At 37.5% G+C, this 15,010-nt stretch overlaps 1 protein-coding gene across 1 annotated transcript in view; it reads left to right on the top strand.

Moving 5' to 3' along the window:
• UTP20 (UTP20, small subunit processome component) overlaps positions 1–15,010 on the top strand; it is an 87,524-nt gene that overhangs the window by 51,515 nt on the left and 20,999 nt on the right. The window contains exons 32-43 of the mRNA XM_027542011.1: positions 1,193–1,280; positions 2,182–2,325; positions 2,523–2,573; positions 2,680–2,832; positions 4,151–4,306; positions 4,621–4,761; positions 5,183–5,320; positions 9,104–9,243; positions 9,494–9,576; positions 11,694–11,986; positions 12,297–12,436; positions 12,612–12,768. Of these exons, the coding sequence (XP_027397812.1) occupies positions 1,193–1,280; positions 2,182–2,325; positions 2,523–2,573; positions 2,680–2,832; positions 4,151–4,306; positions 4,621–4,761; positions 5,183–5,320; positions 9,104–9,243; positions 9,494–9,576; positions 11,694–11,986; positions 12,297–12,436; positions 12,612–12,768 (1,684 nt within the window). The remainder of the gene's footprint in view (positions 1–1,192; positions 1,281–2,181; positions 2,326–2,522; positions 2,574–2,679; positions 2,833–4,150; positions 4,307–4,620; positions 4,762–5,182; positions 5,321–9,103; positions 9,244–9,493; positions 9,577–11,693; positions 11,987–12,296; positions 12,437–12,611; positions 12,769–15,010) is intronic.

Below are 15,010 nucleotides of genomic sequence, written 5' to 3'. Positions count from 1 at the left end.
TATAAGGATTTTTAAAGATTTTCTTAAAAATTCTCTATATACTAGTAGACCAGGTAGTAGGTAACTGTGATTTCTATACAGTGTCTGGTTGGTAAATCTGAATGCACAGAATGATTGTGTCTTTTTTGTGGGGGGATGGACCATGCCATGTGGATCGTAGTTCCCTGACCAGGGAGCAAACCTTTGCCCCCGGCAGTGGAGGCACGGAGTCATAACCATTAGACGACCAGGCAATTCCCCCAGAATGGTTATATCTTAAACTCTAAATTGTTACAGGATTTAGTTGTTGAAAGTTTATTTTTTTTGTTACTTTCAGCAACAACAGAAAATGATGTGTTAAATCTTCCAGGAACTTCTTTTAAATGTTTTGTTTATACTAGTGTATTTCTAACTTACACAGAATGGGAAACCATACCAAATGTATTTATTACATTTTATCATAGGCTATGTGGTAGTGAGATGATGATGATGATTAGCACCAGAAAGACCAGGGTCTTTCAGGCCCTGCTCTGCCACTTCCTTTCTGTGTGACATCAGTCTCTCTGAGCCTCACTTTTCTCTGGGCAAAGTGGGGTTAATAATTCCTATATTATATGGCTTTTGTGGAAGTTAAGTTGAAATATATATAAAGCCTAAAACGAATCTCGACACTTAAAAATGTTATTTCCTTGCAAAATAAGCGATTACCAATGCACAATCCGGAGAAGGCAATGGCATCCCACTCCAGTACTCTTGCCTGGAAAATCCCATGGACAGAGGAGCCTGCAGTCCCTGGAGTCGCTAAAAGTCGGACACAACTGAGCGACTTCACTTTCACTTTTCACTTTCATGCATTGGAGAAAGCAATGGCAACCCACTCCAGTGTTCTTGCCTGGAGAATCCCGGGACGGGGGAGCCTGGTGGGAGGCCGTCTATGGGGTCGCACAGAGTCGGACACGACTGAAGCGACTTAGCAGCAACAGCACACAATCAGATGTCACAAGAACAATGGAACAGTAGCCACCAACCTGAAGATGGAAGGAGAGTGGGCACTGTTCAGAAACTGAATTAAACTTTTTACACATGTTCACATAGTTACAAGCTACCTGGGTCTTTCCTCGCTGATGTTTTTCTACAAAAAGTTTAACTTCTTGGGAAATATTCCTATCTTACATATCTTCCTTACCTATCCCATTTGTTTTTCCTTGTCCAGGATCAGCAAGTTTGTGAAAGAAAAAGAACAAAGTTCTCTGCTCATTACACTGCTCCTGCCATTCCTCTACCGTGGCAGTGTTGCTCAGGTATGAATTCACAGCAGTTATTTATCTTTGAAGTGACAGTTTATTATTAGGTTTATTTGTGAAAAATAATTTTATTGGTTAGAGTCTGTGACATATTTGTCTCAGAGTATTTGTGAGAAGACTTCATAAAGAAATATAAAACTGAAAACAGGGGAGAAAAATTGGGACAGAAAGGAATGAGGGCAGATAAGAAAGTGAAGACTTCATCATCTACTATTACAGTAAAAGTCTCACCTCTTTGTTTTCCTTTGTTTAGCTTCTTATTTGTTTCAGGGTTCCCCCCCCCTCCCCCGGCTTTGATCAGTAACAAATCTGGAACCTGAGGTGTGCATTGATCTTAAACGTGAATGATAGTGATCTTAAATATAAATGGCAAACTGAATGAAAAGTCAAACTGGTTTCATATTCACATATATTCACACATTGCTGAGAGTCTCTGGTATGATTTTCAAACCCTAGTTTAGACTTTATTTTTTAAAAGAGTCTCCCCATTTCTAACACTCATTTATAAAGCCTTAGTAGTTACACTAAACGACTCTTAGCATGTAGTAATTGAGCTTTAGAAGACCACGCATTTCTGCACAACTGAAAGTGTGTGTTTTTTGTCAGCAAGTTCATTTTCTTTGTTTCTTTTTTGACTAGAAAATAGAAGAAATTATGATTTAAAACCATGTATATTTTCTATTAGAACTAAAGGAAGAAACTGTTGATGGGCACTATTATGGGGTTTTGATCAAGTTAAAATGTTAAGAACTTTAAAAGACCATAAAATAACTTTTCTGATTACTACTACTTGTTACACATGTTTATTTGTTTTCTGTGCTGTAATATATTAAAAACAACATGACCAGTTTTCTGAATTACTGAAATATGATTTCTCTCAATGTTATTATTTCTTAAGGATACAGAAATTGACATTCTGGTGACAGTACAAAACCTGTTGAAACATTGTCTGGAGCCTACAAGCTTCCTCAAACCTCTAGCAAAACTCTTCTCAGTTATTAAGAACAAGTTGTCAAGACAGTTACTTTGTACAGTTTTCCAGGTCTGTAATACTCATTTTTATCCTAAATCACTCCTTTTTCAAAAGATCACTATGACATGGAATGTATACTAGCAGCTTTCTTGGTGCCAATATGATGTTTCCATGTATTTTTGAGTGCAGGCAGGGAATCAAAGAGGACGGGAGCAGAAAAGTTAAGGTTGTATTCACTAATAATACACTGCTTTCATTCCTTTTAGACCCTTTCTGATTTTGAGAGTGGATTAACATATATTACTGATGTTGTCAAGGTAAGAAAGAAAATCTTAAGTCTTTTTTGCTTCAAAACTATTACTGTTTTCCTTATTTAAGATTTATATACCTTCATTTATATGGTTTCACTGGCATTTCTTGTAGCTTAACGCCTTTGATCAAAGACATCTTGATGATATCAACTTTGATGTTCGCTTCTCGGCGTTCCAGACCATTACCTCTTACATTAAAGAGATGCAAACTGTAGACATGAACTACCTAATCCCAGTTATGCATAATTGTTTCTATAACATGGAGGTAGGTTTTTTATAGTAAAAATTTATGGATTATTTTTTATTGTTTTGACAGTACAGCCGTATAACCTAATTTCTTAATTTGGTTTTTGAGGGGGATGGGATTTTTAGTATAAAATTTCTTTTAGTTGCACAATATTTAGTTTAGCAAAGACCATACTGTTATGATATGAAAGGCAGATATTTTGAAAAAAATAATGTATGTGGAAGCACTTTGAAAAGTCAAAGCTGTGTATTAGAATGGGAAAATTCACAAAGACAGAAAATAAATTAGTGGTTATCAGGAGCTGTGAGGGGAGAAAGAAATGAGGAATGAGTGATTATATTATAATGGGTACAAGATTTCCTTTGGGGATGGTAAAAATTTTCTATAATTAGCTAGTGGTCATGGTTATAAAACCTTTGGAATATACTGAAAACCATGAATTATACAACTTAAAAGGATAAATTTCATAGTGTGTCAGTTAAATATCAATTTTTTTAAGTTAAATAGCTATATTATTTCACAGTTTCCCTCTTTTATTGATACAGTAGAAATAAAAAGGTTTGGAGCTATATATTAAGTGCCATGTTGCTAAAATGAATTAAATTTCAAAAATAGGGAAAATGAAACCCTTGCTTAATAGTTAACTATGTAGTGGTATCAGTAATCTTTGGGTGTATTTTACAGTTATTTGTCAAATATTAAGGATTAAGTAATAGAGGAAAAAGTAATCTCCCCATTTGGGGCTCATTCTTCATATATCAGAGTTCAACATAAGGGATTCTGAATCACTGCCTGGTTAGCGTAGTTGAGAATATTTTTCTACACTTAAACCTACCTTCTTTATAAACAAGGAGCTCTGGAGCAGCTAACCAGAATTATACCAGCCTACTCTGTCATTCTAAGTGAACGGCTGATTTTGAATATTGAAACTGGCTTTAGGGAACCTTTTATTCTCTTTGCTTTGAGAAATAAAGCTAATTAAAAACTGTATCTCATATTTCAATTAAAAGTGGGGGGCGGGGGGAGAAAAACAACCCATGATGTATAAAATACCAAATTTCAAAAGACAAAATCAGTAATTTTACAAAAGTACATACCATAATATTTTCTCAAATAACCAGCCCTTCTCAGTAAGCATAATTTTTCCAAGTCACTTACTGTGTTCCTCACACCCCTGTATTTGTTCTTCGTTAAGTGTGAAGTGGCCTGTGGGACATTTCTTAGTAGAGAGTTTTATACAGAAGAGTGGCTAAATGTTATAAGCTCTTTCATTGGGAAATAATAGTCCATATCACAGGTATTGCACAGTATAATTTGGGCTTTTTCCTGTGTCCAGTTAGGAGACATGTCTTTAAGTGATAATGCAAGCATGTGCTTGATGAGTATCATCAAAAAGCTTGCTGCTTTGAATGTCACAGAGAAAGAATATAGAGAAATCATTCATCGTTCTCTGCTGGAGAAACTGAGGAAAGGATTGAAGAGCCAGACAGAGGTATTGAGGTTTGCAATTAAGTACTTGTTATCTGTGGGGTTTTTGTTTGTTTTCCTGCACTTCTGCTATAATTTGTGGAAAAGCAGTCAACCTTAGTACACTTAATTAAAATAGCTGATTGTATAAATACTCACCAGACTTTTAACGGGAGTGGGAACGGAGAAGAGAGCAATCATTTCTGATTTTATGTAGTTTGTTTTTACATTGGGAATGTTTTAACTTTTTAAAAAAATTTAATGACTCTTTGGTGTTTCTTTGTATTATTTAATCAAATTCTTAAAAAAAAAATTTTTTTCTTAACTTGATATTTGCAGACTATTCAACAGGATTATACCACACTGCTTTCCTGTTTAATTCAAACCTTTCCAAATCAACCAGAATTTGAAGACTTGGTTCAGCTTACTGATTGCCATGATCCAGAAATGGACTTCTTTGAGAATATGAAGCACATTCAGGTAGAAGACAATTCTGGTTTTTTTTCCCCCTTGTCTTTGAAACAAACATTTCAACGGTTCTCATTTTAAAAGATATATTTTAATTTTCCAGAAAGTTTTGAGCTTCTCATTTCTTGGTCTTTGTGGTCATCAGATTTGCATAGGACATGCTTGTTTGCTTGGTGGTATCACAAGCCATAATAATAGTGTCACCTTTCCCTGCCATTTGCTAAGAAGTTTAAATGCTCTAGGATTCATTGGTAAAGAAATGCTATGCATTATGTCTCTGGAAACAAATCAAGGCACAGGTGTTTGCTCATGTAACACATGGACTGTATTTCACTCTTTTAATCTTTTTTTCAAAGAGGAATATGATACTGAAATAGAGCTGATTGTTGGTGAGCTCATTCAGTAACTAATTTATATTTTATCTAACTCATAGATCCACAGAAGAGCAAGAGCCTTGAAGAAACTGGCAAAACAACTAATGGAAGGCAAAGTCGTGCTGTCTTCTAAATCTCTTCAGAATTACATCATGCCTTATGCTATGGCACCAGTTTTTGATGAGAAAATGCTCAAGGTAGGGCGTTAGCTGTAGAAGCCAGTAAAGTTTTCCCTGTACCGTGACAGAGCTTCTGCAAAGTGTAGGTGGGGCTGGTGGCATCCATACTGATGTTGTTCACCATAATTAAGAGACTTAAAATAGTTCTTTAAAAAATAGATCTTATAAAAGCCCTTAAAATTGTGCCAGGCACATGCTCTAAAAACGGTGGCTATTATTTTATGTTCACTATTATTAGCTCACAAAGGCTAACCACAGAATATTTCCTTTCACAGAAATGATCACATCACCAAGATGTCATACTTTTATTTTTGTATCATAGGCCTTAATTCTCATTATTTTCCCAAATGGCTCATAAGAAATGAAATAAAACAATAGCTGCCTTTCTTCAGCACTATACCAGATACAGGCACAATTCTGATTTAATCCTCACAGCAACTCAACCCTATGGGGGTAGGGACTGTTACCACTATTTTATAGGAGAATAAATTGAGAATAAGTGAGGTTATATAACTTTCTCAGAAACATACAGTCAGAACCTATATTTGAACTCAGAATGTCTTCAGATTTATACTACGTATGCCTAAGAATGGGTTTCCCTAGTAGCTCAGACAGTAAAGCATCCGCCTGCAATGCAGGAGAACCAGGTCAGGAAGATCCCCTGGAGAAGGAGATGGCAACCTACTCCAATATTCTTGCCTGGAGAATTCCATGGACAGAGGAGCCGGGCAGGCTACAGTCCATGGGATCACAAAGATTCGGACACAACTGAGCAGCTGACACAGTGCCTAAGAACAGTGCCTGCACATGGTAAAGACTTAATGAATATTTAAGTCTAATTGACCTAATAGCAGGATTTATGACTTGATTTTATGATTTTGTTCAAGGATAGGTTTCTTCTGTATTTTCAGGATGTTTAAAGAATTTTTTTTTAATTTCCTAAGTAGGTAAAAGAATGAGTCCCTAAATTCCAGTTTAAGGAGCCGGTAAGCACCTCAGAGATAGAGGGCAGTAAAACAGGAAGGAGGTGTAGGTAGAAAAAATAAACTGTTTTAGCTTTGGTTGGTATTGGTTTGGTATACCTTTCTATTGTTTTTAACCTATTTGTGATTTTTACTTTTACTTTTAAAGTTGGTTTCTTATAGGTAGTATATATAGCTGTATCTTGCATTTTTAATCAGAGTGTCTCTGCGTTTTGATTAGTTTTAGACCATTTGCATTTAATGATTATTAATATGGTTGTGTTTAAATCTATGATCTTGTTATTTTTTATTTGTCCCATTTTTTCCTCTCTTTCCTCCTTTTCTTCTTCTGTTGGATTAACTGGATATTTTTTTAGTGATTTTATTTTACTTCTTTTGGCCTGTTAGTTATCTTCGTGCTGTTGTTTGTTTCATAAGTTTTACCTGTATGTTAGCTTTAGACCACATAATACACTGTTGTTTTTGCTTCAAACCATCAGTTATCTTTCGAAGAGATCTTTAAAACTAAAGAAAGGATCTTTTGTATTTGTTTCCATGTTTTTAATTCCGAGTGTTCTTCATTCCTTTGTGTGGGTCCAGATAATCACCCTGTATCATTTTACTACTGATAGGAAGACTTTCTTGAAATTTTTTGTAGTGCAGGTCTACTGGTAATGAATTCTTTCAGCTCTTGTTTGTCTTTTCTCATCTTTGTTTTTGAAAGATAGTGTTTCTAGGTATGGAATTCTAGTTTGACAGGTTTTGGATTTTTTTCCCTAATAACTTTAAGAATACTTTGAACTGACTTCTCGTTTATACTGTTTCCAAAAGAAGTTATCCTTTGTTCTGAGTGGAGCATATCTTTCCCCCTCCACCCCCCACCCATTTTTCTCTTTATTACTAGTTTTAAGCCATTTGGTTATCAGGTGCCTTAGTGCCTTACTGTTTTGTGCCTGGAGTTTGTTGAGCTTCTTGGATCTATAGATTTGTAGTCGTTGTCAGACTTTGAATTTTTTGCCATTACTTTTTCAAAGATATTTTTGGTTCCCCTTCTTGCCTTTCGGAGAAGGCAATGGCACCCCACTCCAGTACTCTTGCCTGGAAAATCCCATGGACAAAGGAACCTGGTAGGCTGCAGTCCATGGGGTTGCTAAGAGTCAGACATGACTGAGCGACTTCACTTTCACTTTTCACTTTCATGCATTGGAGAAGACAATGGCAGCCCACTCCAGTGTTCTTGCCTGGAGAATCCAGGGACTAGGGAGCCTGGTGGGCTGCCGTCTATGGGGTCACACAGAGTCGGACACGACTGAAATGACTTAGCAGCAGCAGTAGCTTCTTGTCTTTGGAGATTACATCATATATTAGGCTATTCCAAATTGTCCCATGCCCATAACTCACTGAGGCTTTTTAATTTCCTTCTGGGTTTCATTTGGTTTCATTTTTCTACTACTGTGTCTTCACATTCACTAGTGTTTCCTTCTGTCATGTGTAATCTATTGTTAATCCCATCCAGTATATCTTCCCTCAGAATTGTCTTTTCCATCTCTGTGGTTCAATTTGGGCCTTTTTTATGCCTCGCATGTGTCCCCATAACATGCTCGTGCTTTCCTCTCCCTTCTTAATCATGCAATACAGTTATATCAGTTGTTTTCAGGGCTGTGTCATCTGTGTCATTTCTATGCTTCTGTTGTTTGATTTTTCTTCTTATTAGATTTATTTTTCAGCTTCTTTGTATGCCTGGTAATTATTTATCAGATGCCAGACATCATAAATTTGACTTTGCTATGTGCTGGGTATTTTTGTATTTCTTTAAGTATTTCTGAGAATTGTTTTCAGATGCATTTAGGCTACTTGTAAGTAGTCTGGTCCTTTTGAGGCTCACTTTTAAGCTCTGTTAGGCACGAGTAGCTCTTAGTGTGATGCTCATTTGAACCTACCACTGAGGTACTAACCTTCTGAGTACCTGAATACCCAGTACTCCGTGTATCATGAGGTTTTTCTCTCTGGCTGAGAGGAACATGAACTATTCTCATCCCTGTATGGTCTTTGATGATTGTTGCATCTTTTCCTTTTTGGTAATTCTCTTCTCATCTCTTCCTTATTCAGAGTATACTGGTCAATTCTCAGCTGAAGCTTAAGGGGCTCTTTCTCTGGGCAGCTTTTCTCTCTGAACTCTTCTCTCTGGTACTCTGCCCTATGGACTTTAGCTCCACAGCCTCAACTCTGACCCCTTAACTCAAAGAAATACAGGTCTCTCTTGGGGTTTCTTCTCCTGTGCTATGGCCTGACAGTTATCCCCACACAATCAACTGAGGGTAGTTATAAGGCTTTTTTCATTTGTTTTCTTTCTCTCAGGGGTCACTATCCTACACTGATGTCCAAAGTCTGAAAACTGTTTCATATATTTTTCTCTACTTTCCTCATTAAGGTATGAGAGTAAATCTAGCTTCTCTTCTTCATGAGATCTGAAAGAGTTGTCTCCAAAGCATTGTTCTTATGAGTGCTCAACAGTGCAATCTATAGTTAACTTTGACATTTATCAACTTTTATACCTTGAATTTACTTCACAGTTGTAGGGTTGAACCTATAAAGGAGGTCTGAGTGAAATAGAGTCTAAAATGTGTTAAAGCCTTTAATGAAAGGAAGATATCATTTGAAATTGACAGAAGCTTTTCCAGAACTAGAGGAAAACTATTTAACATAGTTTGGGCATTCTTTCCTTTCTATAATTTCTGATCACCTGCTGTCTAAGATTTTTATTGTACCAAGTTAGCTGTGTATGTGTATTTTATTTGCAAATACTTATTTTTACTGATGCTCTTGATTTGTTTTACAGCATGAAAATATAACCATTGCTGCCACAGAAGTTATTGGAGCTGTTTGCAAACATCTCTCTTGGTCAGCATACGTGTACTACTTGAAACATTTCATTCATGTCTTACAGGCGGGACAGATCAATCAAAAGTTGGGTGTCAGGTATGGCCAAACTTCTTATTTTTGTTTTGTTTTTGAAATGTAAAATTTGGATTCTTTTCTGAAATAACCTTTCTATAATCCCAAATTACTTTTAATTTGTATCAATGAGGTGATACTAAGATTTGTTAAAGTAAAAAATTACCTAAAATAGGAAAAAGTAATTTCAATTTTTATAAGTCTAACTTTCCTTTTAAGAGTCAAATGATACTAATTAATCAAATGAATGTTTCTATGAAATTTTTTTTAACAGTTTGCTAGTGATAGTGTTAGAAGCATTCCACTTTGACCACAAAACTCTTGAAGAACAAATGAGAAAACTTCAGAATGAAGAGGGTAAGTTTTTTAAACTTTCTTAAACCAAATTTCCTTCCTGTTCTTCTGTTATTTATTATTATGAATTAAAGATGACAAAATTCAGCTTAACTCCCCTTTTTCTGCTCTTGTAGCAGTGACCAGTGAATGAGTCAGGAAGAAGTTAAAATGAATAGTTTGAATATTATTCTGAAAACTTGTTTAACAATAGAGAAGTCCAGTGTAAAATGTACAGGGCAAAAATCTGAGCTATGGGTTATTTACACAGAAATTCTCATTTGTCTTCATAAGAATCTTACTAGAACCTTAGGTGTTAGTTACTCCATATTTTTTATATGAGAAATTGAGATTTCAGATGTAAAGTAACTTTCCTAAAGCTGCACAGCACATAAACAAAACAAAGACTAATGGATAGCTGTCATTTATTAAGGTCAGTGAAGTGTCAGAAATGAGACTTTATCACATTTAATACTTATAATAGCCTTGCAAGTAAACCATCTCCAGTTTACTGGTGAAGAATCCAGAGCTCACAAGAGTTCAATTAATGGACTGTAGTCATGGCTTGTTAGCAGAGACAGGTCTGGATTTGCCCCACCACACTGCCCAGTTTGAATCCTGTAATAAGGGACGTTTCTGCATGAGCCCTATTGGCTGCCATTATGATTTTCATGCTCAGGAATGTAGGTTTTTGCCAACATCTGTTGGATCATCGAAAAAGTAAGTAAGAGAGTTCAGAAAAACATCTACTTCTGCTTTATGGATTACACCAAAGCCTTTGACTGTGTAGATCACAACAAACTGTGGAAAATTCTTCAAGAGATGGGAATACCAGACCACCTGACCAGCCTCCTGAGAAATCTGTATGCAGGTCAAGAAGCAACAGTTAGAACTGGACATGGAACAACAGACTAGTTCCAAATCGGAAAACGAATACGTCAAAGCTATATATTGTCACCCTGTTTATTTAACGTACATGCAGAGTACATCATGCAAAATGCTGGGCTGGATGAAGCAAGCACAAGCTGGAATCAAGATTGCCAGGAGAAATATCAATAACCTCAGATATGCAGATGACACCATCCTTAGGGCAAAAGCAAAGAGGAACTAAAGAGCCTTTTGATGAAAGTGAAAAAGGAGAGTGAAAAAGTTGGCTTAAAATTCAACATCAGAAAACTAAGATCATGGCATCTGGTCCCATCACTTCATGGCAAGTAGATGGGGAAACACTGACAGACTTTATTTTGCAGGGCTCCAAAATCACTGCAGATGGTGACTGCAGCCATGAAATTAAAAGATGCTTTCTTCTTGGAAGAAAAGCTATGATCAACCTAGACAGCATATTAAAAAGCAAAGACATTACTTTACCAACAAAGGTCCGTCTAGTCAAAGCTATGGTTTTTCCAGTAGTCACGTATGGATGTGAGAGTTGGACTATAAAGAAAGCTGAGCACTGAAGAATGGATGCTTTTGAACTGTGGTGTTGGAGAAGACTCTTGAGAGTCCCTTGGACTGCAAGGACATCCAACCAGTCCATCCTAAAGGAAATCAATCCTGAATATTCATTGGAAGGACTGATGCTGAAGCTGAAACTCCAGTCCTTTGGCCACCTGATGTAAAGAAGTGACTCATTTGAAAAGACCCTGATGCTGGGAAAGATGGAAGGTGGGAGGAGAAGGGGATGATAGAGGATGAGATGGTTGGATGGCATCACCGATTCAATGGACATGTGTTTGAGTAAGCTCTGGAAGTTGGTGCTGGACAGGGAATCCTGGTATGCTGCAGTCCATGGGGTGGCAAAGAGTTGGATACAACTGAGCCACTGAACTGAACTGAACCACAGTACTTTGGAAGCTTTAGAAACCTCCTTTTTCCCAGCCTCCCCATGTGTTCCTCAAGTACCCTGTACTTGCTATTCCACTTTTTTTATAATTATCAGTTTACTTGTCTCTATTCCTCATTAGACTAAATTATAAGAAAGTGAAGAGCCATAACACTCTCATTTACTTCTGTTTCCTCAGTCTTTATCGTGCCCTTGTAGTTGGTGATTTTTTTTTTATTAGATGTTGGTAGGAAAGACTACTTAACACAACTCTGTTGTTTCTTTATTTAAGTTGACTTTTGTTGTTTACTAAACATAGATACCACAGAAGTGATTGAGTTGCCAGAGCACGAAGCCATGGAATTAGAGCATATGGATGAGGACGAGAAGGAGGATGAATGTAATAAGACTTTGTTGGACAAGAATGAAGAGCCAGAAAACCCTGACCCAGCTGATCATGAAGGGACAGCGGCTAAGGAATCTGAGTGTATCACAAAGTCCATCTCCTTCCTTCCTCGGAATAAAGAAGAATTGGAGAGAACAATTAAAAATATCCAAGGAACCATAACTGGGGACATCCTGCCCAGGCTCCATAAATGCCTGGCATCTACGGTAATCATTCTGTCTGGGACCCAGCAGGTCTTTTTGAACTCAGGTGTCTGTGGGGCCTTATCAGACTGAGGCTCCTAACTGCATGGGTTGACATCAGCTTTTGGATTTTCTTTTTTTCTACATTTCACATTTCACTTTCCTTCTCTTATCTCCTCATCTTCAGATTCCTCTCCTGCAGCTAAGGGAGTAATGATCCTTCTTCATGATCATTTTGATACCGGTAGATAATTTTTCAGCTGCAAGGTTGTAGTGTTGGTAGGTCCCTAATGCATTTATTTTTGTTTCAGTTTATTTATTTATTTTCTTACAGACTAAAAGAGACGAAGAACACAAACTCATAAAATCGAAGGTTGTGAATGATGAGGAAGTAGTTCGAGTTCCTTTAGCTTTTGCCATGGTTAAACTAATGCAATCCCTTCCAAGAGAAGTTATGGAAACTAATCTGCCAAGGTATGTTATGTGACAAATCAGAAATTGGTTCTTCTTTTTTGTTAGAAGCACTGTCACAGTTTGCTATAATTCAGAATCCTAACTGGAATAATTTGGATTATGAGTAATTAAGAAACAAAAGAATATTTGTATTTTTATTTGTTTCTGCTAATTAGATTTTCAACTCATGTTCTAGTATTTTGCTGAAAGTGTGTGCCCTCCTCAAGAACAGAGCACAGGAAATCAGAGACATTGCACGTAGTACCCTCGCAAAAATAATAGAGGATCTGGGTGTGCATTATCTACAATATATTTTAAAAGAATTACAGACTACGCTTGTGCGTGGCTATCAGGTAAATTGCATCATGCATTTTATATTAAAATTGGGTTGGAGTTCACATAGTTGCATTTTAAACACTTAAGTCATGGTACTTTGGGTCTATCTTTTGCAAAGTTAATCTACTAAGTGCAAACAAAAATATTTAAAAATTTCTAATCCATATTTTTAAAAAATCTAGTTTTTAAAAAGCCTTTTTATTTTTTGGAAGAATCTGTGATTTTCTCTCAAATCACTTGATCAGGTTTTGTACTCTGTGAGTTCTTAATAAAATTCTTGTTGACTGTATTGCCACAAATGTGAACAATATAAATTTGTTTTGAGTTGAAACATATGTTGTAAAGTTAGTAAGAGCACCAGGTGGAATGCAGAGCTCTTTGAGTAGTTACCTGGCTGTCTTGCTGCTCCCAAATGTGGGCCTTGGACACATGGCATCAGCAGCACCTGGGAACTTGTTAGGAGAATAGTCAGGCCCTTAGCCCTGACCTACGCAATCTGCCTTTTTAAAGATCCCAAGTGATTGAAAGTTTGAGAAACACTACAGCTTGTTTTTCTGAAGTAACCAGCCAAGACTCCTGGTAGAGTGGTTGCTCTAGGTTACCATAACCATACTTAATTTTTAATAATCTGTTTAGAATCAATATTTTACTACTTCAAGTGGAATGTAAAAATACAGATCCCTTCACCCTTCCTTTGTTTAATAGTTGTTTATGTATTACTTCACCATATGTTGAAAACTTATCGGGCAGTGTTAGAGCTGTTTTGCTTTGTTTTGTTTTGATAGGTAAGAAGTAGACTTACTCAGATTCAGAGAGAGGCATGCTCCGCAGACTAGAGTGTGGGCCACTGCATACGGCGAGTGCAGCGCAGAGTTTTGCTTTTAATCCTCAGACACTTATCGTTTCTACTGCTTTTTCTTCATTTCTGAATTTCCAGATTTCTTCCTGGTATCATTTCCCTTCGGTCTAGGCAAGCATGTAGAGCACGTGTGGTGGCGACAGACCCTCTTTGTTTTCTTTCCCTTGTGCCTGTCTTTGTTTCACCTTCTTCCTGAAGGACGTATACTTCTGCATTGACAGTTATTTCTTTTCCTTTCAGCACTGTAAAAATGTCATGCCACTTCTTCTGGCCTTTCTGATAAATAGTTCTTCCCCTCTGAGTAACACGTTATTTTTCTCTGGCAGCTTTAAAGACTTTTTCAGCAGTTGGATTATGAGCACAGATTTCTTTGGTTTTACCCTGTTTGAGGTTTGTTGAGCTTCTTGGTCACTTTGGAAACTTTTCAGCTGTTATTTCTTCAAATACTTTTCTGTACTGCACTCTTTCTCGTCTTCTGGGACTTCAGTGAACTGTATATTAGACTTTTGAAGGGTCGCATCCATCCCTGGGGGCTTCCCTGGTGGCTGAGTGATAAAGACTCTGCCTGCAATGCAGGAGACCCAGATTCGATCCCTGGGTCAGGAAGATCCCCTGGAGGAGGGCATGGCAGTCCACTCCAGGACTCTTGCCTGAGAATCTCCATGAACAGAGGAGCCGGCAGGCTGCATTCCGTGGGTCACGCAGAGTTGGACGCAACTGCAGCGACTAGGCCGCAGCAGCACCCACCCCTGATGCGCGGCTCACGTTTATTTTTCAGTCTTCTTCCTTCCTGTTTAGATTACATAATTTCTGTTGATTCATATTCAAGTTCACTGACTCCTTCCTCTTTAATCTCCATCCCGCTGTTGGACCCATCCAGTAAATTTTCTTATGTCAGTAATTTTTCTTTTCACTTCTCAAGTTTCCTTAGTTCCTTATATCTTCTGATTCTTTGTTAACACTTTATTTCTCCATGTCTCACATCTCCAGCTACAAAGCTGGCACTGTTTCTCCTACTTTGCCACACATTTCCCACAACTGTAACCACACAGAGGCTAGGCAGTGGCAAGTTGGAGAGGAGACGAGCAGCTTGTGGGCCCACCCTTTCCAAACTGCAGTCCCACTGAAGGAAAGGAAGGTCTCCCTGCAGAGTTGTGGCTGCAGCAGCCCCTGTGTCTAGGCCACTGCCACCACCACCACAGGATCCTTGGGGTGTAGGAAATGGAGAAAAGAAAAACAAAATAGATTTCCTTATTCTCTTGGAACATTCTTGAGTTTTCTCTCCTATTCCTAAAGCCACAGGACTTCTCATAGACTTCTCTGAATCCTAGCATGATTTCCATGTTGGCTGGGGGATAGCCATATAGAAAACAGGGGTAAACTCACTGGAAGTTTGGTGG

The sequence above is a fragment of the Bos indicus x Bos taurus genome, chromosome 5, assembly GCF_003369695.1.
Source record: "Bos indicus x Bos taurus breed Angus x Brahman F1 hybrid chromosome 5, Bos_hybrid_MaternalHap_v2.0, whole genome shotgun sequence".
Taxonomy (NCBI): Eukaryota; Metazoa; Chordata; class Mammalia; order Artiodactyla; family Bovidae; genus Bos; species Bos indicus x Bos taurus.
This window is presented reverse-complemented; position numbering and strand designations above follow the sequence as displayed.